The sequence below is a fragment of the Pseudogymnoascus destructans genome (assembly GCF_001641265.1).
Source record: "Pseudogymnoascus destructans isolate 20631-21 unplaced genomic scaffold scaffold_4, whole genome shotgun sequence".
NCBI lineage: Eukaryota > Fungi > Ascomycota > Leotiomycetes > Thelebolales > Thelebolaceae > Pseudogymnoascus > Pseudogymnoascus destructans.
This window is the reverse complement of record NW_020167523.1, coordinates 330,407-354,819: the sequence shown is the minus strand read 5'-3', so window position 1 is coordinate 354,819 and position 24,413 is coordinate 330,407. Positions and strand designations below refer to the sequence as shown.

The following is a 24,413-nucleotide window of genomic DNA, read 5'->3' as shown; positions in this document are numbered from 1 at the left end:
CCCCCCTCATACCTATTCCCCCTCAACCACTCATTCATCCCCCTCACCACCCCCCCTTCCTCCCCCCTTCCCATCCCCCTTGTTCTGGTCCAGCCACTTCAAAAAAAAAACCCCGTCTTCTCATATCTTCGGTAGATCTCTTCCAATGCGGTGGCGCCAGGTTGGCCTTGAGACGCATCCAATCGGCTATCCCCTAATGAGGCCGGAGGGGGCGGTGGTGGTGGGAGGGGTGGTGTCGGCGGTGGAAGGGGGGGCGGGTTTGGCGATGGCGATGATGGGGAGGGGGGTTTTTGTTGGGTTGGTGGGGGCTTGGGGGACGGGTCATTTTGGGGCGCTGGTGGTTGTCGTCGTGGTCGTCGTCAGGTCGTGGTCGTGGGAGGGGAGGTGAGGTGGTGATGGTGATGGTGATGGTTGATGGTTGATGGTTGATGGTTGATGGTTGATGGTTGATGGTTGATGGTTGATGGTTGATGGTTGATAGTAGGATAACAGCTTTATATACGTCCAATCTAACCTCGATATACACACCGTCCCTTGAATAACCCCCTCTTAAAAAAATGACACCCCCCCAAAAATGACACCCCCCATCAGACGAGGCTGACAGCCAACAGGAACAACCCAGCCACCGTCAGATCGCAGCCTTGACCTTATCTTGTGCCAGTTCCTTATCGCGGGACCACCCACCACTAGCGCACAGACCACCACGCGTCCCAACCTCTGCGTGTCAAGTGTAAACAACGACAACGACAACGACAACGACACATCCACGGCAAAACATCAAACAAAACAAAACAATCGACAACGACGACGACGACAATACAGCAAGGACAAGGTGATAGCGCTGATACACAGTACTACCAAGGAACAGGCACATATGCCCTTGGACACAGCACACGCAATAACACCTACGCGGCTACGCGGCTACGCGGCTACGCGGCTACGCGGCTACGCGGCTACGGCCCCTATCACCCACCCACCCACACTCAGCTGCCACACCACCACACCATCAGCAGCAGCACACGACCAGCACCACAACCATGGGCGAAAAACTCACCGATGTAGCGGCGCAGGCCCTACTCACGCTTCTGCGCAGCGACAGCTCAGTAGATAGCAAAGTCGCCTCCCTCACCACCGCAAAATCATCCATCAAACAACACAACCTCCCCGACGCCTGCGTCCCCCCCCTCTTTGAGTCCGCGCGTCTCGCCATGGTCTCCCAACACACCGCCCTCGTCAACGCAGGCTTCACAACCCTCAACCACCTGCTCACGCGCATGACGCGCCAGGAACCGAGAGCGATTGTGAGGGAGACCAAAGCGACGCTGCCGCTGGTGCTGGAGAGGGTGGGAGATGCGAGGGAGAAGTATAGGGGGTTGGCGGCGTTGTGTTTGACGGCGTTTTGGAGGGTGGCGGGGCCGGAGGTGGAGAGGGGGTTAGGGAGGGGGTGTTGGGGGGAGGAGTGGGAGGGCGAAGGAGGGGGGGATGGGGTGGATTGTGCAGGTGGGTCTTTGTTTTTGTATTTTTGTTCTTTTTTCCCCGAAATTTTGTGATTTTGCGGAGGGTTGTCTTTTATTTTGGGGGGGGGGGGTCAGAGGATTTCGTGTTTGGTGGATGGGTTACAACGCGGATTTTGGAGACACAGCTGACACATACAGATGCACGAGGAGTATGGTCTACAGTTCAGATCGTTTGTGCCCAGTCTCATGGAGCTGCTCGAAGATGCCGATGGCATGGTTAGAGATTGTGCCAGGAACACAGTCATTGAGCTGTTCCAGTACGTATTACCTCCCCCGAGTCACCCCTTTCCAACCCACTAACAACCACAGAAATGCACCCAACGCAGCAAAATCCGACCTCAAGAAACAACTCAAAGCATTCAACGTCCGCACCACAATCGTCTCCGCCATCACCAGCCAACTCAGCCCCACCGGCGCCGACCTCGACCCAATCGACCAACACACCGCGAGTCCCAACCTCCGCTCCCACCACTCCGAGAGCACCACTTCCGCCTCCTCCACCACCGCCCGCCCCGTGACCCCCGTCATCGAGCAGCGCGTGCTCGAACACGTCGAACCCGCCTACGTCAACACAACGCGCGAGCTCGAGGACACCCTGCGCGACATGCACCCCTTCTTCGATGGCAAGGAGTCTGAGCACAACTGGCTGAAGCGCGAGCAGAGCTGCTCGAAGCTGCGGAAGCTGAATGCCGGGAACGCACCCGCCGATTTCCACGACGCGTGGCTGGTGGGCGTTAAGGCGCTGCTGGATGGGATTTTGAAATCGGTGAATTCGCTGCGCACGAGCTTGTCGAAGGAGGGGTGTGCGGTTGTGCAGGAGATTGCGAGAACGGCGGGGCCGGGGCTGGATCCGATGGTGGAGATTCTGCTGCAGAATCTGATTAAACTGTGTGGAGGGACGAAGAAGATCGCGTCGCAGGCTGGTGATGCGACGGTCGATATCATCCTCCTCCATGTATCATACAACCAGCGCATCCTGCAACACGTCTGGCTCGCCTGCCAGGACAAGAACGTGCAGCCCCGCACCTACGCAGCCGGCTGGCTGAAGACCCTGCTCAAGAAACTCGCAAACCACAAGAGCCAAATCGAGCACGCCGGAGGCCTCGACATCGTCGAGAAGTGCGTCAAGAAGGGACTCGCGGACCCGAACCCCGGCGTCCGGGAGAAGATGCGCGGAACCTTCTGGCCATTTGCGCAGATGTGGCCCGCCAAGGCAGAGGCAGTAATGTCGGCCCTCGAGCCCGCACAGCTTAAGCTCCTCCAGAACGACCCGGGTAACCCCAACTCGCCCAAGAAAACCAACCCCGTCGCCCGCCCCGGCCTGGCTCTGTCGAAGAGCACCGGCCCGCCGAAGCCTTCGCTGAGAGAGGCTCTGCTCGCGCAGAAGAAGGCGGCTATGGCAGCGAAGACCCTCCCAGCTCGCCCGGGCTCGGCTATGTCCTCCTTCTCCCCAATGCGCACTGCGAGCGCATCGTCGAATTTATCAACTGCCACTGCACCGCCGGGTAGGTCGCGACTGGAGAGCACCACGACGAGCCATGGCGGGCTATCTGTTGCTCCAATGCGACCGACTAAGTTCCGACCCAAGGAGCCGCCGCGGCCTGCTACTGCCGGGCCGTACTCGGTGAGACAAGCTCCTGCTACCGCTACTCCATCGACGACGAGACCGGCTGCGCGCACACCGAGCGCCGCGACGCTATCCCCGAAGCGTGGTGCGGTGCCGAGACCGAATACGGGTCACTCCAGCCACGCGAGCCAGTCGTCCAACACGAGTCCAATACGTGAGAAAGCGAGTGTAGCCCGCGAAGCCAGCATTGCTAGGGAGGAAACGGTAGCAGCGCGTGAGAGTCCCCGTCCGAAGCCACAACAGCAGCAGACGCACAATTACATCGCATCCAGCCCATCAAAAGCATACGAGGATTTCACAATGGTAATCCCGACCCTCACTTCCCTGCCCTCCTCCGCGCCGCCCCCGGCCAGCCCGCCAGCGCCAATTCAGCGAAAAGAAACTCCCCGCCTCGTCACGCCCGCCAAAGCAGTCAAAGTCTACGAAGATCCCTTCTCCGCCGGCGACGACGAGACAACCCCCCGCCCCCCCCCCCGGCCACAGTCCTCGAAGAAGTCTCCGTCAACGAAGAGACCTTCTCGCTCCCACCTCCCCCCTCCCCACCCAAAGCATCAACCACAAACACCCTCCTCCTCTCCTCCCCCGACCGCGCGAAAAAGGACGTCCGGCTGCTCGATAGCGGTATCTCCAAAGTCCGCGCACAATCCCTCGACGTCCACGGGTTCCGCAAACTACAATCCCTCATCCGCGATTCCGGCCGCGACATCTGGGGTCCTGCTACCACCGGTGGCGAAGGTCGGTTCGACGCCCTGCTGAGTGGGTTATTCGCGTACCTCGCTGGCCCAGCCACGGCACTCGCGCTGGAGAAGGTCCAAGATGTCAAAGCGCAGATCCTAGCCACCATCCGTGCTATGCTGCGGAAGGACCGTGAGGCCTTCGCGGCGAGGGGGGAGGAGGGGATAGCTGCGCTCCTGGCGGCTAGGGCGAGGTATGAGGGGCGCGCGCATATCGTCGCTGGTCTCGAAGTGCTGGCGCAGGAGCTGGTGGGGTTGGGAGATGCGGATGCGGTGGCGGGGGTTGTGGTTGGGAGACTTGAGGGGGAGGATATGGGTGTTGAAGGGTGCCGGACTCTTAGTATGGGATTACGGATGTTAACTGGCCTCTTGGAGTCCCCCGGGGGAAATTACGTGCCTGGCGATGCGATGACAGCGGAGATGGGGAGACTGGCGGGACGGTGTCTGGAGAGCGGGAATAGCGGGGTGAGAATGGATGGGGTGGGTCTGTGTGTGGCGCTGCATAGGGGGGTGGGGGAGGGGAGGTTTTGGGAGGTGATGGGGGGGGTGGGGGGGGACCCGAAGAGCTTGATTACTTATTATATTGTCAAGAGGCAGAGGGAGGCTGGAGGGGTGTAGGATGAAAAAGTGCGATTAAGGGGGGTGAGGAAAAGTAGAAGGGGGTGTTTTTGTTTTGTTTTTGTTGGTGCGGTTTTGTCTGCAAAGTAGGATGAGATAGCGTTTTTTCTAATGTATGATAATATATCTTCTAAATCATCCATCAAGATGGCGATCCCACAGACGGAATATGATGCGATGCGATCAATGTAGGGATGTGTAAAATTGTACCAGTATGTGATGTTAGAACTGAACCGTATCATAGACCCGTGGATTCCCCGTGGCGAAAGGGAGAAGCGGTAAAGGGGGGATATAAGTCTCACACCCCAAAATCCCAGCGCTATATGCGGCTATATGGCACAAACCGCAAAACAAAACCAACTCCAAAAGGCTTCAGGGACTAGAGACAAGATGCCAAAACAGGTAGAGATATTTCTACCCAAGACGTCGACGGAAAGTCAGATGCCCCACGAGGCTTCAGAGCGCTGGGCGAAGAGGACAACAATGAGAGACGTGCCGAAACGTTCGACCTCGGAGAAAGAAAGAGATCAATATTACGCAAAGCTTCGAGAAAAGAACATAGAAGAGGCGAATAAAGCTGCCATCAATATGCTAGAGGAACAACTGAACTCCGCGGCCGACGAACCTTGGATACTCAAGGCAAGAAAGTGGCTGAGAGCTGCACAGGCAAAGGAAGGAGAACCGCAAAATACACTCTTCATGACCTCTGAACCTGGAGTGAACGTGGGAGAGTGGCTGAGAACTGCACATACAAAGAAGGAAGAACTGAAAGATACACTCTCCATGGACTCTAAACCCAAAGTGAACCCAGCCACCGCCGCATTCCGCAAGCAATATGCAGAAATTCAGAGCAAGATCTCCCCGGCTAAAACCGCAACCCCAAAGAGTAAGTTCACCTCTCCCACCTGCGCAGCTCCAAGTACAATACCCCATACTGACACCCTCCCAGTCCGCTGGACACCCAACCTCCCCATCCCCCCACCCGACGGTCCAGATAGCCTATACGTAAAACAGGGTTTTTCGTCGGCCCCTCCCCGGGTGAGTCAAGAGCAATTGAAGAAGCGGAAGAGGGAGGAGAAAAAGCGGGAGATGGAAGAGAGGATGATGGATGAGGCGTTGGATACGGAGATGCTGCCGAAGCCGAAAAGAGGGAAGAGGTTGAATGAGTTTGAGGAGGCGATGAGAGTTGCGGGGATGTGTCCTGAGGATCCGGAAGGAAAGCCAAAGGGGAGAGGGAGGGGGAGGGGGGGCGGAGAGAAGGGGGAGAGGCCGTGGGAGGGAAAAGGGAAGAGGGGACGGGGGAGGGGAAGAGGGAGAGGGGGCCTGTCTGGGATGATTTGAGAATGCGTGAAGATGGTGTGGGATTAGAGGTTGAGAATGCCTGGTGCTGGGCAACTGGAGAAAAAGGAATACACTGTACTTATAGGGCTGAATTCATAAGAGAGCCATGCGATGTTTTATAAAACCCATCTTCATGTTGTTGTGTGCTCATGTGACTGGTGAATAGGAGAGACGCTGGATTGCCAGCAAGCAAATTACTGTTTATGGCGGATTGAGTTGCGTATAGCACAAACATAGTCCTGCCTGACATAAACATCATAAATAGACAACAATTAAACATATTATTAGTATATTGTTATAAAATATAAAGAATTTACGCGTTCATTGTCGATGATTGTCGTCGGGCTTACCGTACGGAGCATGGAGAATCCAATCGCACTAGCGCAATCTCACGACGACGACGAGCTTCTACGCGACTGGGCCCCAAGCTCTCAAAGAAATAAATGTTGCCGCGACCTCGACCCAACTCGACATCGACGACATAATCCACAACCTCACTGGGCCGAACCCCCCCAGAACAAGCTCACCCCCCCCTCGATGCAATCGCCATAACCACTAAGCCCATCCACCTGAGCGCGCCGCGACTTTCTCGGGAGGCTGGCGGCACCGAGCCCACCATGTCTTTTCCCTCCCTCCAGACGCCTCAGCGCCCCCTTCCTGGCGCCTTCGTGCAGACCCCAGCGGCTTCACGATACCCAGGGCCCAACCCCGTTCGACAGCTCTTCCGAGCCCCGAGCTCCAATCCCGCTGCCGTGGGCGCGCCGACTGCCCAAGGATCGCAGTCTACGGTTGCTGTGCTCCCGCAGGCTCAAAGCCAGTCGCAGGCGTTGAAGCCGGTGCAGCGCGCGGGGAGGACGATCAATGAGGTGTTACGCAAGGATGCGAACTTCCCTGAACTCGATAGCTATGTCAAGCGTAAGTGATGCGGGCTGTTTCTGCTAATAAACACGGGAGACGGCAGGCTAATCTGGCACACAGAGGGCATCTCGTCCGACTATGAGATTCCGTCCGTATTAGGGCACGACTCGGCGTGGGCGCCTTACCAGAAGACGAAGATGTACGATATCCCGGATCGCATTTTTGAGCAGTACAACCATGCGCAGGTGTCGACGATGATGGGGTTGTTTTCGGAGCTGAACCACGCGTGGATTACGATTGACAACGCTTTGTATATTTGGGACTACACACAGACGAACCCCGAGCTCAATGGCTTCGAGGAGCAGTCGAATAGCATTACGGCGGTCAAGCTGGTGGTGCCGCGACGCGGCGTGTTCCTTGATACCATCACCCACCTTTTGCTGGTGGCTACGACGTCTGAGATTATACTTTTGGGTGTTGGAGCGACTGCGAATCCGGCGACTGGCCCGAAAGTCGTGACCCTCTTCAATACTGGCATGTCGCTTTCGATCAAGGGCATTGATGTCCGGGTGATTGAGGGCTCGGCTGCGAGCGGACGGATATTCTTCAGCGGCGGAGGAGATAACGAGGTTTACGAGCTCACATACCAGCAAGAGGAGAAGTGGTTCGCGAGCCGATGCGGCAAGGTTAACCACACCAGCCCGGGATATACGTCTCTTGTCCCGACAAAGATTATCTGGGGGACGAGCTCCAAAGAGTATGTGGTGGACATGACAGTGGACGACAGCAGGAACCTTCTTTATACGCTCTCGTCAGAGTCATCGATACGAATCTTCCACATGGATACGCCAGCTTCGCTCAAGCAAGTCGTCGAGAAGAAGCGTCACGAATGTCTCCGCGATATCAGCCACATGATTTCGCAATCCCCCTTGTTGGACAACAATCTCAAAATCGTCTCAATAAGCCCCATCTCCGCCACGGAAGCCGCGAAACTCCATCTTCTGGCGGTGACTTCTACAGGCTGCCGTCTGTACCTCTCTGCTACCAGAGGATACGGATACCTGGCTGGCAAGGTTGAGGCACCTACGAGCATGCAGGTCCAGCACATCAAATTCCCGCCACCGGATCAACAAGATCCCCAGCCACGATCGCCAGCACAATCATCTGGCTACCAACCTGTTGAGCAGCCTATAAACACCCAATCACGCGCTCTTCAGTATGCCCGCAGGGGGCTACGATACCCACCAGGCTTTTTCTTGTGCTTCGTTGCAAAGGATACCAACCCCAACACAGACGTCCTCTTCCTCTCTGCACCCGATACTGGACGCATTGCCGCCGAGTCCCGCGACATCTCAGGCCAGAGCTCAAAGTTCTACGAGCAAGGCCTCTGGCTGAAGCTCGATAGCCGCGCGGAAGCTATTGGGCTTGTTAGCAACACCTTCGCAGCTGCGTCTACCCCCATTGGATACGGGAACGAACTTGCTGTTCAGTTTGATGAGCCCTCGACAGAGATGGCCGTCCTTACCAACACCGGTATTTACATCATCAGGCGAAGGCGGCTTGTGGACGTTTTCGCTGCCGCAATCAGGCAGGGCGATGCCGAGCAGGGCCTGGAAAAGCAGATGGCGCAGTTCATTAGGCATTACGGGAGAAGCGAAGTCACAGCCGCGGCACTGGCTGTTGCTTGCGGTCAAGGCTCCGAGGGATCCTCGGGAGAAAGAACGGCGAAGGTATCGGACCCGTCGACGCTTGAAGCGGCTCGCAAGGCCTTCATCGATTATGGTGGCTCTGCATCCTTGAATGCGGACGCTGTTTCCGATGCCAACGAGCCGGCTATCAACTTCGTGCGCCCCTCGGCACGCCATGATGGCCTGGCGATGTATATTTCTCGTCTGGTGAGATCAATATGGAGGGTTCCCGTCGTAAGGGAAGCGACCGTCAACGCTGGCGCTGGTGCCAATGGAACCATGTCGCTGCAATCAACCGTCTCTGGCGCCAAGTTGACGAGCATCCAAGACGATATGACGCGCCTAAACGCCTTCCTTGAGAAGAACAGCACCTTCATCCAGGGGTTGGCTGGCCCCGAAGGCCCGCAGCGAGCTGCTACACAGATGGAGGAGATCACCCTTCAAGGGGAGCACCAAGCTCTTCGTTCGCTCTGGGCGCTTGCGAGCAATATAATCGAAGGCATCTCGTTTGTGATGGTGTTGTTTGAAGAGCGCATGGATGAGCTCTGGGCGTCGTTGGATGACACCACTCGCCAGCAACTGCGCGATCTCACATACGAGTCGCTGTTCACCTCTGATGACGGGAAGAATCTAGGCAAGGTGCTCGTTAAAGCGATTGTGAACAGAAGCATTGCGAATGGCTCGAATGTGGAGAGTGTTGCCGACGCTTTGAGGAGGAAGTGCAAGAGCTTCTGTAGCGCGGATGATGTTCTCATCTTCAAGGCTCAAGAGCAACTCAAGAAGGCGTCGGAGCTGGGCAGTGGTACCGAGGTTGGGCGAAGCATGCTCAATGGAAGTTTACGACTGTTCGAGAGAGTGGCTGAAAGCCTAACATTCGAAAACCTCCAGTCAATTGTTGAGCAATACGTGAATCTACAGTTCTACGCTGGAGCAGTTCAGCTGTGTCTCACGGTTGCGTATCAAGGAGATAGAGGGAACATGGCGTTGTCCTGGGTCAACGACAACAGGCCGGCTGGTGATAGCCGCGAGAAGTTTCTCGAAAGCCGGAAGCGCTCTTACGATCTCATCCATCTTGTTCTAGAGGACTTGGACAGGGTCTCTGGGCAACAGCCAGAGTTTAATGCAGATGGCATGTACACAGTTGTCGCCATGAAGAGACAGGAGGCATACGCCATCGTCAACGAGTCGACGGATGAGGTTTTCCATTACGATCTGTACGACTGGTACCTGACCCAAGGCTGGACCGACCGCCTACTCGCGATCGATTCGCCATTCGTCATATCGTACCTGCAAAAGCAATCCCTTACCAGCATTGACCGGGCGGACCTCCTGTGGCGCTTCTACGCCAGCGGGAAGCGATACCACGACGCGGCAAGTGTGCAAGTGGGCCTTTCCAAGAGCGAGTTCCCGCTGGACCTCAAGACGCGGATCGAGTATCTCAGCCGTGCCAAGGCAAACGGCTCCACCACGAGTATTGGTATTGCTCGGTCGGCGCAGCAGGTGCTTCTGCGCGAGGTTACGGAGCTCTTGGAGATTGCGAATATCCAGGATGAGATCCTCCAGCGCTTGAGGAATCACCCCAGATTGGACCAATCGAGACGTGAAGAGATCGTCCGGGAGCTTGATGGCCCAGTTCGTTCACTTTCAGAGGTATGTCAAGTAAGAATCCTGATGAAAGCAGTTTTACTAAATATCTATAGCTGTTCAACGAATATGCCGACAAGGCCAACTTCTATGACATCTGCCTCGAGATTTTCCAGGCTGCTGGCCACACCAACCCATCGGATGTCGACGTGACCTGGACCAACTTCCTGGACTCCACCCACGGCCAGATCCTTGAGAAGGCAGCAGCCGCCGGCCCGAACGAGCCCCTACCAGCAAAGCCCTATGAAGCAATCATCAACGCCGTGCGCGACCTAGCCTACCGCCTGAACCGCAGCGAATCGACATTCCCTCCCGAACTACTAATCCCCAAGCTAGAACGCTACGCCTACGAGCAGCAGCGCGGCGTCGGGCCACCAACCTGGGTGATGGACCTCTTCATCGAGATCGGCACCGCTTTCGAGCGCATCATCCCGATCCTCGAGGGCATGATCCACAACGACGAAGCACCCTTCCACGGCCGCAACAGACGCTTCATCGCCAACGACGCGCTGTACGTCATCGAGAAGTGGTACCAGGACTGCATCCGCCACAACCGGGAGGTGTTTGGCAGCGTCGACTACGCTGCGGGGATCAGCACCTTCCTCAACATGCTGACGCAGAATGGGCTCGAGGGTGAGAAGGTCTACGAGGCGCAGGAGCTGCGGGTGAAGATCGAGCGGGCGCTGCGGAGGTAGACGTTGCGTGATTTGTATTTGGATCTTTGGGAACGGAGAATATGGTACTATGGCACCGTGTTTGGGTGTTTTATGGGCGTTTTTGTTTGGAGGGAGACAGACGGATGATGAATTGAGCAACCACCCCGGGGAGCGCATTACTGGGCGAGCATATAATCTCAGCACATAGTTGCAAGAATTTCAATAAGGAGATTAGGATGTGTATATTACTTGAATTCACTTGAATTCACTTAAATTCATACGTAAAGATCAGTGCATTACATAAGCTGTGTGTGGACGTCTAAGCCACGAAGGGCCTCGTACTTGTGGCTCACTTCGTACTTTCCAACCTAGATTCATTCTTCTTCAACCTCCAAAACCTATATCCAAACCAATCTTCGAGTCGTGATTTAATTTGAGGCTCAAGATATATATTCCTCCCTCTGCTGCGCTCTGTCCATCGCACATCTGCGCCGCAGTTGCCGAATACCTTGGCGGGGCACAGTCAAGTACCAACCAACCCACCAACTCCCTCACTAGTGACGACGGGCTGCTATCTCACCGTTCCAGCACAACCTACGACATCAACGCGTGCCCAGAACGGCGACAGGACAGCCCCCTCACCCCTCCTTGATCTTCCCGCACAAATCCTCCTCCTCCTCCTCCTCCTCCTCCTCCGACACAATGTCGTGGAAAATCACAAAGAGTGCGTGTCCATCCCGAATCTCCCTCTCTTTCGTCGCCTCCCATCCGTTTGCCGATCTGCTGGCATCTGCTTGTGTGCGGGACTAAAAGCCACAAGAGAACGGTGATGCATCGACGGCGCTGGGGAGTGGTTTGTCGTTGAGTGGCGATCTGTTTATACTGTGCTAATATCTTGGGTTCATAGAACTGAAAGAGACCCATTTGGGGCCCCTCGCAAATACCTTCTCCCGCACACCCTCTACCCCCTCAATTGGCACCGATGTCTCCAAGGAGGAGAAGCCGGGGGTACCGATCTCACCCTCGACGAGTTTTTCCGCCGATAATGGCATCGGTTGGTCTCCAATACGACACACCAATGGAATGCTCTTACTGACTTTGACATAGCTGTCTCCGAAGCCATGGTTCAGCAGCCCCCAACTGAGCCGCGACCGGGACTCCTTATCGTGACCCTCCACGAAGGAACTGGGTTCTCCTTACCGGAGCAATACAGGCATATTTTCCAAAGTCAACACTCTCAAAATTCCATGTCAGCTGGCAATGGTTTCGGCATTGCCGGCTCCATGCGCCCAACCTCTTCACAACAAAATGTTGCCGGCTCGTTCGCCAGCGGCAGCGTACGCCCCTCAACCTCCGGCGGTGGAGGCTTCTCCTCAGTCCCGACGAACCACGGTCGATACTCCTCTAAATACCTCCCCTACGCCCTTTTCGATTTCGACAAAGTACAGGTCTTTGTCAACTCCGTGTCTGGATCGCCAGAGAACCCCTTATGGGCTGGTGACAATACCCAGTACAAGTTTGATGTTTCCCGTGTGACCGAGCTGGCCGTGCACCTCTACTTGCGGAATCCAAATGCGACCCCTGGATCTGGACGAAGCCAGGATATTTTCCTTGGTGTCACGCGCATCAACCCGAGATTCGAGGAGAAGCAGAAGTTCGTGCAGGACCCGAAGGCCAGCAAGAAGGACCGCGAGAAGGCGGCTGCGGAGTTTGCGACCCGGGAGAAGTCGATGGGACAGAGTGGAACTGAGTGGCTTGAGGTTCAATACGGTACGGGAAGGATTAAGCTTGGGGTTGAGTACGTTGAGAACAGACAGAGGGCGCTGAAGATTGATGATTTCGATCTCCTCAAGGTGGTGGGCAAGGGAAGTTTCGGCAAGGTCATGATGGTTAAGAAGAAGGACACCCATCGCATTTACGCCCTCAAGACGATCCGCAAAGCTCACATCATCTCGCGTTCTGAAGTTGCTCATACCCTGGCCGAGCGTTCTGTTTTGTCGCAAATCAACAACCCCTTCATTGTGCCGTTAAAGTTTTCATTCCAGTCGCCAGAGAAGTTATACCTTGTTCTGGCCTTTGTCAACGGTGGAGAGCTCTTCCACCATCTCCAGAAGGAGCAACGTTTCGATATCAACCGTTCCAGATTCTACACGGCGGAACTTCTGTGTGCGTTAGAGTGTCTCCATGGCTTCAACGTCATTTACCGTGATTTGAAGCCCGAGAACATTCTCCTCGATTATTCCGGACACATCGCCCTTTGCGATTTCGGTCTGTGTAAGCTCGATATGAAGGATGAGGACAGGACCAACACATTCTGCGGCACTCCAGAGTACCTGGCGCCCGAACTTCTGTTGGGTCAGGGCTACACCAAGAGTGTCGATTGGTGGACTCTGGGTGTTCTCCTCTACGAGATGTTGACTGGTCTGCCCCCCTTCTACGATGAGAACACAAACGAGATGTACCGCAAGATTCTGTCCGAGCCCCTCCACTTCCCAGGATCGGACATCGTACCTCCAGCGGCGAAGGATCTCCTCACGAAGCTGCTCAACCGTAAGCCAGAAGAGCGTCTGGGAGCGAACGGCGCGTCCGAGATCAAGGCGCACGTTTTCTTCCACAGCATCGACTGGCGCAAGCTTCTCCAGAGGAAGTACGAGCCGACCTTCAAGCCCAATGTGGTAAGTAATTATTTTTTCTTTTATTTATATCTACTCTAACACTTCAACAGGTCGACGCCCTCGATACGGAGAATTTCGACAAGGAGTTCACGCGCGAGGCACCGGCGGATTCATTTGTTGAAGGCCCTCTCCTGTCATCCACCACACAAGATCTCTTCCACGGATGGTCCTACAACCGTCCCGTGGCCGGTCTTGGCGATGCTGGAGGCAGTCTGAGGGACCCATCATTTGTGGGAAGCGTGCAGGACAACAGGTAGCATGGGGAAAACGAATTTCCTTGCGCCAGCAGTGTCTCTTGCATGCCTAGACGGCACACATGTGCACAGTCTTGGATGCACATATGAACGAGACTGATGATTACATTATTGGGGGAGGTCTTTATCTGTCTGAGAGCGAGGTCTGGTCTGACCCGAGCTCTTGTTATGAGACATCAGGCATATTGATTGCTGATGGAGAGAGGGCATTGATTTATTATGAGGCGTTTTTATGGCATCTGCTGGAGAATACTTTGCTTGCCTGCGTGCGTGCTTTGTTTTGAATCTTTGATGATGTGGTCGGCGGAAGAGAGGAGACAGGTGGTGGGGGGAGGTTACTCTAGCACACATACATGAATAGAGATGGGATTTTGTGCAGTGATAACTGAATTATACTCGCTCTATGGTGGAATATATGTGGAATATATGTGGAATATATGCAAATCAGCAGTCCGTAACGTAACTTACGTTACGGACTGTTGATTGCCATATCTATCTCCTAATTTATTAATTTATTAATTTATCAAGTTAGTCTTACTAACTTGCGCCATTTCCGTAAAACGGCGCTAATGGTGGGGGTGAGACGGTCCCAACGTCATGTTAGGTGAGCGGGTACTCTCGTCCATAGCTTCTCCGAACCTCGCCCTCCTCCCTTGAATCTTTTTAATCCAGATACTCCCCGTGCAAAAACTTCTTCAGATCACGATTTGATATTGTAACTGTGAGACGATCAGAGATATATACACCATCGAGTAAGCTGAGTGTGAATTGGACAATCTTGGTGAGTTGAGTCTGTATCCGTTGGGCTTTGTGGGGCTTCTAACCGTTGGTTGCGTCCTCAGATACCTGCCATCCTCATCAGAGAAATCACCATCAACACACCTCAATTACACATATACACACCTCAATTACACACATATACACAATCTCCCGTGTGTTCATCACCCTCTAACCTATCCCCACGAATTTTCCCGCCAACCCAATCCACACCCACCACCGCCAAAATGGTCAAAGCAGCCGACTCCCCCGCCTGGAAGGCGCTCGAGGAGCACCACTCCAGCGTCGGAAAGTCCTTCGTCCTGAAGAAGGAGTTCGAGAGCGACCCCAAGCGCTTCGACAAGTTCTCCTTCGCCTTCGACAACGCCGCAGACAAGTCGCAGATCCTCTTCGACTTCTCCAAGAACTTCCTCACCGACGAGACCCTCAAGCTGCTCGTCGAGGTCGCCAAGGCTGCCGGCGTCGAGAAGCTCCGTGATGAGATGTTCAACGGCGAGAAGATCAACTTCACTGAGGGTCGTGCGGTGTACCACGCTGCGCTCCGCAATGTCGCTAATGATGTCATGGAGGTCGATGGCGTGAATGTAGCGCCTGAGGTGAGCAAGGTCTTGGACCACATGAAGGAGTTCAGCGAGCAGGTTCGCAGCGGCGAGTGGAAGGGTTTTACTGGCAAGAAGCTGACCACCATTGTTAACATCGGCATTGGCGGTTCTGATCTGTAAGTCATCTCCGTGCGTGGATTGGTCACTGGATGCTGACTCGGTGTAGTGGCCCTGTCATGGTTACTGAGGCGCTGAAGTTCTATGGTGATCGCGACATGAAGCTCCACTTTGTTTCCAACATTGATGGAACCCACATCGCCGAGGCTCTGAGGGATTCGGACCCAGAGACGACCCTTTTCCTCGTCGCCTCCAAGACCTTCACCACTGCTGAGACTACCACAAACGCCAACACCGCGAAGAACTGGTTCCTGGCCAAGGGCGGAAACCAAGACGCCATCGCAAAGCACTTCGTCGCTCTCTCCACCAATGAGGAGGAGGTCACCAAGTTTGGCATCGACGCCAAGAACATGTTCGGCTTCGAGAGCTGGGTCGGCGGCCGCTACAGCGTCTGGAGCGCTATCGGCCTCAGCGTCGCCCTCTACATCGGCTTCGACAACTTCCACGCCTTCCTCGCCGGCGCCCAGGCCATGGACAAGCACTTCCGCGAAGCCCCCATCGAGAAGAACATCCCCATGCTCGGCGGTCTCCTCAGCGTCTATTACAGCGACTTCTACGGCGCGCAAACCCACCTCGTCTCCCCCTTCGACCAGTACCTGCACCGCTTCCCCGCCTACCTGCAACAGCTGTCCATGGAATCCAACGGCAAATCCGTCGACCGCGACGGCAAAATGGTGTCCTACACCACCGGCCCCGTCCTCTTCGGCGAACCCGCCACTAACGCACAGCACTCCTTCTACCAGCTCCTCCACCAGGGCACAAAGCTCATCCCAACCGACTTCATCATCGCTGCTGAGTCCCACAACCCAGTCGAGAACAACAAGCACCAGCTCATGCTTGCCTCCAACTTCTTCGCCCAGGCTGAGGCGCTCATGGTCGGCAAGACCGCCGAGCAGCTCAAGGCCGAGGGCACGGATGATGGGTTGATCCCGCACAAGACGTTCCTGGGGAACAGACCTACGACGTCGATTATGGCACAGAAGATCACCCCTGCGACGCTCGGTGCGCTGATTGTTTACTACGAGCATGTCACGTTCACGGAGGGCGCGGTGTGGAACATCAACTCGTTTGATCAGTGGGGTGTTGAGCTGGGGAAGTCACTGGCGAAGACGATCCTGAGTGAGTTGGAGGAGGATAAGGAGGGGAAGCATGATAGTTCTACTGCGGGGTTAATTGCTGCGTTTAAGGCGAAGGCGGCGAAGGGGTCGAAGATCTAAGTCGGGGGGGGGGGGGGAGATTGAATATTGACTGGCTCTGGATTGCTGAGTAAAGATTTATGGGAGGGTGGATTTCAATGAAATGTTACTCAACTGGTTTTGTGAGCTATGTTTTTTGTTGCTATTAGGCTAGATTGTCTTGCGTGGCTTTAGGACATCAATGAAAAGTAGAGCTTGTATTTATCTTTGGAGATGGGTGGTATCCACTGGTCGTTGGGTCTCAGAAAATCCCCGTCCCGCAGTGGACCATCGATATATATTACAATTACCCACCATTACCAACAAACAGTGTTGCCCGAGTACTACTCGTTGCGAGTAGTACTCGACTCAAAGAAATCTGAACTACTCGAGTACTACTCGAGTAGTTGCCAAGACAGCCAAGAGATCGGGGTAAGGACGTAGACAGAATTATAGCATAGGCAAAGTGAAGCTTTCAATGACTTGACTATTACTGTGATACTTACCATCGTCAAGATGAGCGAGTCTTCGCTATCACCGCCGCCCCTAGACGACCCGAGCAAATATGAGAATGCCTCTCAAGATCCACTCTTGCCCCTACCACTTGTACGCATGCCTGTACGGCCTCAAGACCAACTGTTACCAGATTCTGACTCAATCCTCTTTGCAAAGGGTCTATACTCTCGTACTATTCTTGATAATGCGCCTTTAAGAATATCATTTAAGTGCTTGCAGCCACATTGCACATATACACCATCACAACCTACAAAGATGCAGACAACGAGAAATCTTTGGAAGCATTTAAAGACACAACATCCAGCAATACATGCACAATATAAGAAAAAGCATCATCAAGACGGAGATACACAGCCTTCTTCTTCAACTACAGCTACATTCTTCCAGCCTCGCAAAGTACCTAGCCATGCACCAAATTCGTCAAAATTTAGAGAGCTTCTACTCTCATTTATTGTGTCTAATAACTTACCATTGCGTACATCTGAGAGTCTATCCTTCCGGCAGCTTGTTAGCCATTTAAATCCCACAACACTTGTAATTGGACGGACGACAATTGCAAGAGACTTGCAACGGATATTTTGCATTCATAAAGCAAGGTTACAACTTGAATTACAGCAGCATACTGCACATGGTGGACGGATATCTTTAACAACTGATACTTGATCTGCACGCAACTATTCTGAATACGCTGCAGTAACAGCACATTGGATCTCTGATAAGTGGCAGTTACGATGTACAGTCTTAGATGTTATTTGTCATACTTACATTCGTTGCACTCAGTTTGCTATCAAACTCAAGAGCAAACTTAGAAATCTCCTCCTCAAACCTACAAGTCACTATACATATTTTGGCTTGTCACACCAACAACAAGAGCAATACTACTCAACGATTGCTACAACCTTCTATGATTCATTACACGTCATTGCTCCTTAGTTACTGGGCCGATATGACCACATGGCATATCTCTACAACCCTCTATGATTCATTACATGACATCACTCCTTAGTTACTGAGCTAATACTACACATGACATATCTCTATCAACTGCCTAGGAACATGAACGATAGCTCCAAAAGCTTCTACAACTGTCTATGATTCATTACACGTCATCGCTCCTTAGTTACCCACAAGATTGGTTAAGTTATGACATAATTTGTCTATAGGGGTACTCTGACCTTGGACCTCCTTTCACTTCCTATAGGCTAGGAACCTAGGAGATGGTTCTATGGGATTCTCTTACGTCGACTACAGCTACCAAGCCTGGTTAGTCATGGAAAGTCTTGGAAAATAAGAGAACTACACTCCTTTAGCATAAATAGGATTGCCCTTTCCTGAAGAAAGGGCAAGCAGACAAAACAGTAAATCGACTATCACATACTTCCACGTCTTTTCCAAGCTTCCAAGCATTGATATTGTTACTCCTTGTTTCTGAAAAGTCAGTGAGGTGCTAACCTCTGACTTATCCCTGAGTTCTCAGACTCAACATTTGTTACAACTTGTCTAAACCACTCCACTATATCATACAGCTGATTGCTGCGTTGTGGAATAGTCTAAGCTACAACCCTTTGGCTCTTTTTCCTAAGACAGTGTGTTGTCTTAGTAAAATCATCCCTTCCTTGGGTGGCTAGATTCTCACATCTGGTGCACCCACCATTACATTATTGAGCTACAAGAGCCAATCCATTCTGGTGAATATCTTGCAGGGCAGTTAATAGCTGTTACAGACGACTATGGTATTACTCCTGCAGTTTTTACTATCACTCGTGATAACGCTTCTGCAAACACTACCATGCTCTCAGAATATGAGAACTTAGCATGCAAGAACGAAACTACATTACAGCAACCATGGGCATATACAACAAAAGAAGGCGATGTCAGATGTATTGGGCACATTATAAACCTTGCTGTTCAAGCTGCTTTAACATTGTTAAAGGCAGTACCAGCAGATGAGCCAAACGCATACTGCCTTGAGTATGGAGCTGCCCGAGTTCCATCACTACCAGAAAATGAGTCAGTAGCTGTTCTTAGCAAACTTCGGCGTCATATATATGTGTTTTGCAACCAACGACAATGGAAGGATGCCTTAAAAAAGCAATGTGAAGCTGCAAATATTGAGTTTAAGCAGCTTAGCCTCGATATGCCAGTACGATGGAGCCCAACATATTATATGCTTCATTTAGCGTTAAGATTACAAGGTCCAATAACAGCTCTCTGTGCATCTCAACAGCTTGATTTAAGTATGAAAGATATAGCTTTAACAGCAAAAGATTGGCAAACGATGAAGGGGTTATTAGATTTTTTCTATATCTTTATACGCCCAACAGAGAAGCTACAAGGCTCTTCTTATCCTACTTTAAATTATGCTGTTATACAGTATATGAGAATGACGCAAAAGCTTGAAGTCTTTAAAGCTGGATATACAGAGAATAGCACAATATACGACGCTTGTTTAGCAGCATTAAAAAAGCTTAATGAGTATTATACACTTGCAACAAATCAACAGCGGAGTCATTCAACTATAGCTACAATATGTGACCCACGTTATAACTTTAACGTATTTGATATTATTTGGCCAAAAAGCATTCAAGAAACGTGAAAAAGGCTGGCGAAAGCACAATTGTAATGGTGGGTGCACCAGATGTGAGAATCTAGCCACCCAAGGAAGGGATGAATTTACTAAGACAACACACTGTCTTAGAAAACAGAGCCAAAGGGTCGTAGCTTAGACTATTCCACAACGCAGCAATCAGGTGTGTGATGTAGTGAAGTGGTTCAGACAAGTTGCAACAAATGTTGAGTCTGGGAACTCAGGGGTAAGTCAGAGGTTAACACCTCACTGACTTTTCAGAAACAAGGAGTAACAAGATGAATGCTTGGAAGCTTGGAAAAGACGTGGAAGTATGTGATAGTCGATTTACTGTATTGTCTGCTTGCCCTTTCTTAAGGAAAGGGCAATCCTATTTATGCTAAAGGAGTGTAGTTCTCTCATTTTCCAAGAGTTTCCATGACTTACCAGGCTTGGTAACTGTAGTCGACGTAAGAGAATCCCATAGAACCATCTCTTAGGTTCGTAGCCTATAGGAAGTAAAAGGAGGTCCAAGGTCAGAGTACCCCTATAGACAAATTATGTCATAGACAAATTATGTCATAACTTAACCAATCTTGTGGGTAACTAAAGAGCGATGACATGTAATGAATCATAGAGGTTCGTAGGAGCTTTTAGAGCTATCGTTCATGCTCCTAGGCCTCTAGTTGGTAGAGATATGTCATGTGGTAGTATGAGTGATGTCATGTAATGAATCATAGAGGGTTGTAGAGATATGCTATGTGGTAATATCGGCCCAGTAACTAAGGAGCGATGACGTGTAATGAATCATAGATGGTTGTAGCAATCGTTGAGTAGTATTGCTCTTGTTGTTGGTGTGATAAGCCAAAATATGTATAGTGACTTGTAGGTTTGAGGAGGAGATTTCCAAGTTTGCTCTTGAGTTTGATAGCAAACTGAGTGCAACGAATGTCAGTATGACAACAATGGCAAGACTGTTATTATAAATATTCAGGCAAGGCATTAGACATCCAAGCAGCAAAGGTTATGGAAAGTATCCAAGATGAGGAATTGGGGCGTGGTATCAGCAGGTGAGGATTCAGAGGAAGATGAGGATGCATAGTTACTGTATTTCCATAGTCTATATAGCTATCAATCATGTTTTCATTTTTATACTCGAGCCCAAAAAATAGTACTCTACTCGAAGATCTCCGAGTAGTATTCTGAGTAGTACTCGGGCAACACTGCCAACAAATACCAAAAATCAAACATTTGCTACTCCCATAATCCATATAACCTCTCCCCCCCCTGCGTCCAAAACAGGCTTAGCCTCCCCAGCGCCATCAATACAATTTATAAACACCACCAAGGCTGTGAGACCCTCCCTCACTCAGCCAGCGCATCCACCACCACAAACCACAAACCACCCCCCAACCCAAGGCATATCACACCAGTCAAACTCCCAAAAAATGGCGACTCCCATCCTCCAACGAAAGAGCGACATGGCGTATCTTGTATACTTTTTAATCCACATCGTCGTCCTTTTCCGTCCGTCCCATACCCCCTTCCCCCCACCCCTCCCCCCCCCCGACAGACAAGCTAATAAACCCAGTGGTCGACCTCTCCCCCCTCTACCCCTCCTCCCTCCGCCCCGCGCTGAGCACCAAACTGCTCGCGTACCAGGCGGAAGTGTACCAGGACCGGTTTTTCGCCATCGAGATCCCGTTTTTTGAGTTCTTCCGCTACATGGAAGCCGTCGTCCACCTCCCCGTCTCCTTCTGGGCCATCTCCGCCCTCGTGGGCGAGAGCGAGAAGTTATCTCTCGTCCTGTTTGCGTATGCGCTCCAGACGGTCATCACGACGGCGACGTGTATGTATGATTTTAGCCAGTGGGAGGGCGTGGCGGTGGAGGCGAAGTGGCATTTGGCGAGTTTGTATGGGCCGTATTTGTTGATTGGTGAGTTGATTATTTTCTTTCTTTTGCAGCGGTTGCAAGAGGGGTTGTGGGATGGAGGCTAATTGGTGGTAGCTACGTATATGGCGGTGGATATGTGGGGGAGGTTGAGTGGGGATTTGAAAGAGTTGAGGGGTTTGAGGGCGGGGAAGAAGGGGAACTAAAGGTTGCTTTTGAGGTGGCTAAGGGGGTTGGGATTACTGGGGATGGATGGGAGATGCCGTGCTTGCTGGAAGATCAGTAGTTTGAAAGTGGCACGAGTGAGATATAAGGAGACAACACCAGAGTTCATTTCATGGTATGCATTAATATAGGATAAATACCGAAAGGCCTCCCCGGCGCCAACGGGCGCGCATCAGCATTCCAAGGACTACATATCATATCATAAATCGTATCCTCCTTCCTCCCCTCTTTCAAAAACCTAATCAATCAGTCCTCTTCCCTCCCCCCATCCCCCATCCATTCCCCAACCCCCCACTATTAATCCCATACTCCCCCCCCAATGGCGTCGCCCCCCCCATCCCCCGCACCCTCGCCTGAAGCCTCTTCGGCAACACAATCCCCCAGAAGTAAACCGTGCACACCAGCACCCCGGCACCAAAGGCAACGAGGATATAAAACACCGTGCTCGCATACACATGTCCCCCCATCCCATTCCACTCAAATCGTCCATTCGTCTTCGGTAGCGCTGGCGTAGGGAACCAGCGAACCGAGAAGCTGAGGGGGAGCGGATCCCCGATGATGAGCTTGTGGTTGCTGTTCGTGAAGTAGGGGAAGGAGAGGTGTGGGTCCTTGGAGCTCGCGGCTAGTGGGCTCGTCGAGTACGCGGCGCCGGAATCGATGACCCCCGAATCGTGCTTGTGGAGGTGGTGCTTCGGGACCGAGTGGAGGAGGATGTTAAGGTGTGTGCTAATGTGGAGGTGGGACCTTTGCAGCGTCCCCGCCAGCGCGAACACGAGGGGCACGTATTCCTGCTCCGGCGGCTGTGTGCCGGCTATGGAAACTATCGCGGGGGGGCGGGCGGGGAGACGGCACGAGAGGGGTGCGTCGTTGTGGATGTAGAATTCGAGGAGGTGAAAAAGGGGGTCGGAGACGGAGGCGATGGTGCAGTTTATGTCGGCCTCGACGCCGTATTGGAGTTCGAGGGGGAGACCGGTCTCTTCGCATGTGGCGAAGGGGACGTATTTGAGCTTGTCGCCTTCTTGGATGTGTTCTCCTGTCTCGCTGGGGGGGGGGTTAGTGATGGTTCGGGATGGAAGGGGTGGTGGGACATGTGAATGTCATTGCGCAGGCAGCAAGGGACGGAAGAGTGGGACGTACATTGAGCGATCTAGACATGTAATTGGGATCCTGGCGCCGTAGTGATACTGGGGCCTTATGTCGGAGTCCTCAATCGCAGCAGCGGCGAAGCCAAGAATCGAGGAGAGGGCGAGCACGACCGCCAGCAGAAAGGAGCTGCATGGCCATCGCCGTTGCGCAAACATGATGTGAGTTAGGTGTCTGCGACCTGGGAGGAGAATTGTGGAGAGAGAGAGAGTTGGTTTATAGCCTCCTGCCACCGAGATACTAGATCCTCAGCCTCTGTTGCGTCGTGAGGTGCATTCTGGTCTGCCCCAGTATTTATCGGTGAACTATGCCGAATGAGGCCACGAAACACAATATGGTGCCTGCGAGGCTGGGATACGAGGCTGAGGGGCGAGGCTGAGAAAGTAATGGTAAACACGAACAGTCTAGAGAGTTCGGCCATTGTGATGCCTTGGAACTGCGGTAAGTAATTTCTTTTGTTACTCTACGTAATTCCATTCCCATTCCTGTTATTCTCTTAATTATGGGTTGGCCTGAAAACGGGCCCCTCTTTGTTGGTTGGTTGGTTGTACTGTAGCCTTGCTGCGCATAATGCACTCACCCTCTAAGCCCAACTCGCACTTCACTTCATCGTCTCACCTATAAACCCATCTTCTCCTCCCAACTTTCAAACAAACAATCCAGCAGAACCAAGAAGAAAAGAGCACTTAATCCACTTCAAAATGTCCTCAAAATCCACTAAACGTTGCTCTTGTGGCGAGAAGTTGAAGACTGGCATAGCTCTACTTCACCACCGCCAAGATTCACCAAAGCACAATACCACGCGTATCATAGGCAACACACTGCCGAAGACCATGGACTCGAAAGCAAAGCCTGTGGCCATGAAAACAAATCCAGAAAGCTCGGCCCAGGTAAAGAACATGCAGACCTTCAATGTGGTAAGTACACATGCAACACTGAGCATCCTTAGAGCTATTGCTGATCAAGATACTGTAGGCCAGCTCCGCCTCACCAGTTGTTGAAGCAGCAACGGCGCCATTGGTTTGCTGTGCAGCAAAAGCTAAAGGCAAAGAGCCTGCACCCATTGTCACCACCATCGAAGAAACACCAACGGAGAAGCTCGAGAGTGTTAACGCCAAGGTGAAGGAAGCTCAGAGTCTCCACGACAGACTGATAGCGAAGCTCAGCGAACTCCTCGAATTCGAAATCACCAGAGAACTCAAAGCAGCAATCAAGAAAGAGCTAAAGCCCGTTCTCAAGAGAGACCTCGAGGATGACATCAAGGCAGAATTCGGGGGAGACCTCAAGAAACTGAAGTCTGAGATGGTGTCCGATCTCATCTCAGAGATCAAGGCAGACTTCAAGAAGGCCGTTAAGGAAGAGATCAAGAATGAGTTCAGAATGACTGTCGCTTATCAGCTCAGCAGCAAGAATGAAATGAAAACCGAGCCCATGGACGATCTGAAGTCGGAACTCAAAGCTGAACTCAAGATCGAGCTCATGGAGGAACTCAAGGACAGCAACAAGTCCGAATCGAACGAAAAATCCACGGATGAACCACAGGGGAATCGGAGCATATCCAGCGAGGAAGACTTCCTGACGGTGGACGACATGGTTCTGGTAGGAGGTTTGGGAGGAGACTTTGAATAGCCGGCAATGCTCGTAGTCGCGAGATGCGGCTTGCACGAGTTGTGATCGTCCATAGCAACTGTGCTTATAAATGAGAACTATTGTTCACTGAAACTGCGATTATCAGATAATGAATCCTTGCATGAGCTCACCTCATTAAAACAGAATAGAAGAGAGGGAT

General features: G+C 52.4%; 9 protein-coding genes across 9 annotated transcripts; 8 read left to right on the top strand and 1 right to left on the bottom strand.

Annotated features, from left to right (window-relative positions):
* Positions 1–1,482: 1,482 nt before the first annotated feature.
* Positions 1,483–3,900, top strand: STU1_2 (suppressor of tub2 mutation; the record flags this gene model as incomplete). Its single annotated transcript, XM_024465543.1, has 3 exons — positions 1,483–1,500; positions 1,656–1,774; positions 1,827–3,900. 3 exons carry the CDS (start codon positions 1,483–1,485, stop codon positions 3,898–3,900), a joined length of 2,211 nt encoding a protein of 736 aa, XP_024326723.1.
* Positions 3,901–3,995: 95 nt separating this feature from the next.
* Positions 3,996–4,674, top strand: STU1_1 (suppressor of tub2 mutation; the record flags this gene model as incomplete). Its single annotated transcript, XM_024465542.1, has 1 exon — positions 3,996–4,674. One exon carries the CDS (start codon positions 3,996–3,998, stop codon positions 4,494–4,496), a length of 501 nt encoding a protein of 166 aa, XP_024326724.1. The 3' UTR covers positions 4,497–4,674.
* An 88-nt stretch (positions 4,675–4,762) lies between these two features.
* Positions 4,763–5,837, top strand: VC83_01869 (uncharacterized protein; the record flags this gene model as incomplete). The annotated part of the gene is made up of 2 exons (XM_024465541.1): positions 4,763–5,382; positions 5,446–5,837. The coding sequence occupies exons 1-2, from the start codon at positions 4,830–4,832 to the stop codon at positions 5,835–5,837; spliced, it is 945 nt and encodes a 314-aa protein (XP_024326964.1). The 5' UTR covers positions 4,763–4,829.
* Positions 5,838–6,286: 449 nt separating this feature from the next.
* VC83_01868 (uncharacterized protein) lies at positions 6,287–10,975 on the top strand. Its single transcript, XM_024465540.1, has 3 exons — positions 6,287–6,752; positions 6,816–10,033; positions 10,084–10,975. Exons 1-3 carry the CDS (start codon positions 6,455–6,457, stop codon positions 10,720–10,722), a joined length of 4,155 nt encoding a protein of 1,384 aa, XP_024326963.1. The 5' UTR covers positions 6,287–6,454; the 3' UTR covers positions 10,723–10,975.
* VC83_01867 (uncharacterized protein) lies at positions 10,970–14,043 on the top strand. Its single transcript, XM_024465539.1, has 4 exons — positions 10,970–11,407; positions 11,591–11,737; positions 11,791–13,358; positions 13,409–14,043. The coding sequence occupies exons 1-4, from the start codon at positions 11,386–11,388 to the stop codon at positions 13,613–13,615; spliced, it is 1,944 nt and encodes a 647-aa protein (XP_024326962.1). The 5' UTR covers positions 10,970–11,385; the 3' UTR covers positions 13,616–14,043.
* Positions 14,044–14,616: 573 nt separating this feature from the next.
* PGI1 (glucose-6-phosphate isomerase) lies at positions 14,617–16,755 on the top strand (the record flags this gene model as incomplete). Its single annotated transcript, XM_024465538.1, has 2 exons — positions 14,617–15,107; positions 15,158–16,755. 2 exons carry the CDS (start codon positions 14,617–14,619, stop codon positions 16,323–16,325), a joined length of 1,659 nt encoding a protein of 552 aa, XP_024326961.1. The 3' UTR covers positions 16,326–16,755.
* Positions 16,756–20,585: 3,830 nt separating this feature from the next.
* Positions 20,586–21,462, top strand: VC83_01865 (uncharacterized protein; the record flags this gene model as incomplete). Its single annotated transcript, XM_024465537.1, has 3 exons — positions 20,586–20,892; positions 20,957–21,301; positions 21,374–21,462. The coding sequence occupies exons 1-3, from the start codon at positions 20,814–20,816 to the stop codon at positions 21,460–21,462; spliced, it is 513 nt and encodes a 170-aa protein (XP_024326960.1). The 5' UTR covers positions 20,586–20,813.
* Positions 21,463–21,723: 261 nt separating this feature from the next.
* Positions 21,724–22,930, bottom strand: VC83_01864 (uncharacterized protein; the record flags this gene model as incomplete). The annotated part of the gene is made up of 2 exons (XM_024465536.1): positions 22,619–22,930; positions 21,724–22,522 (listed from the first exon to the last, which is right to left on the bottom strand). The coding sequence occupies exons 1-2, from the start codon at positions 22,780–22,782 to the stop codon at positions 21,724–21,726; spliced, it is 963 nt and encodes a 320-aa protein (XP_024326959.1). The 5' UTR covers positions 22,783–22,930.
* Positions 22,931–23,225: 295 nt separating this feature from the next.
* VC83_01863 (uncharacterized protein) lies at positions 23,226–24,368 on the top strand. Its single transcript, XM_024465535.1, has 2 exons — positions 23,226–23,541; positions 23,600–24,368. The coding sequence occupies exons 1-2, from the start codon at positions 23,326–23,328 to the stop codon at positions 24,251–24,253; spliced, it is 870 nt and encodes a 289-aa protein (XP_024326958.1). The 5' UTR covers positions 23,226–23,325; the 3' UTR covers positions 24,254–24,368.
* Positions 24,369–24,413: the final 45 nt, after the last annotated feature.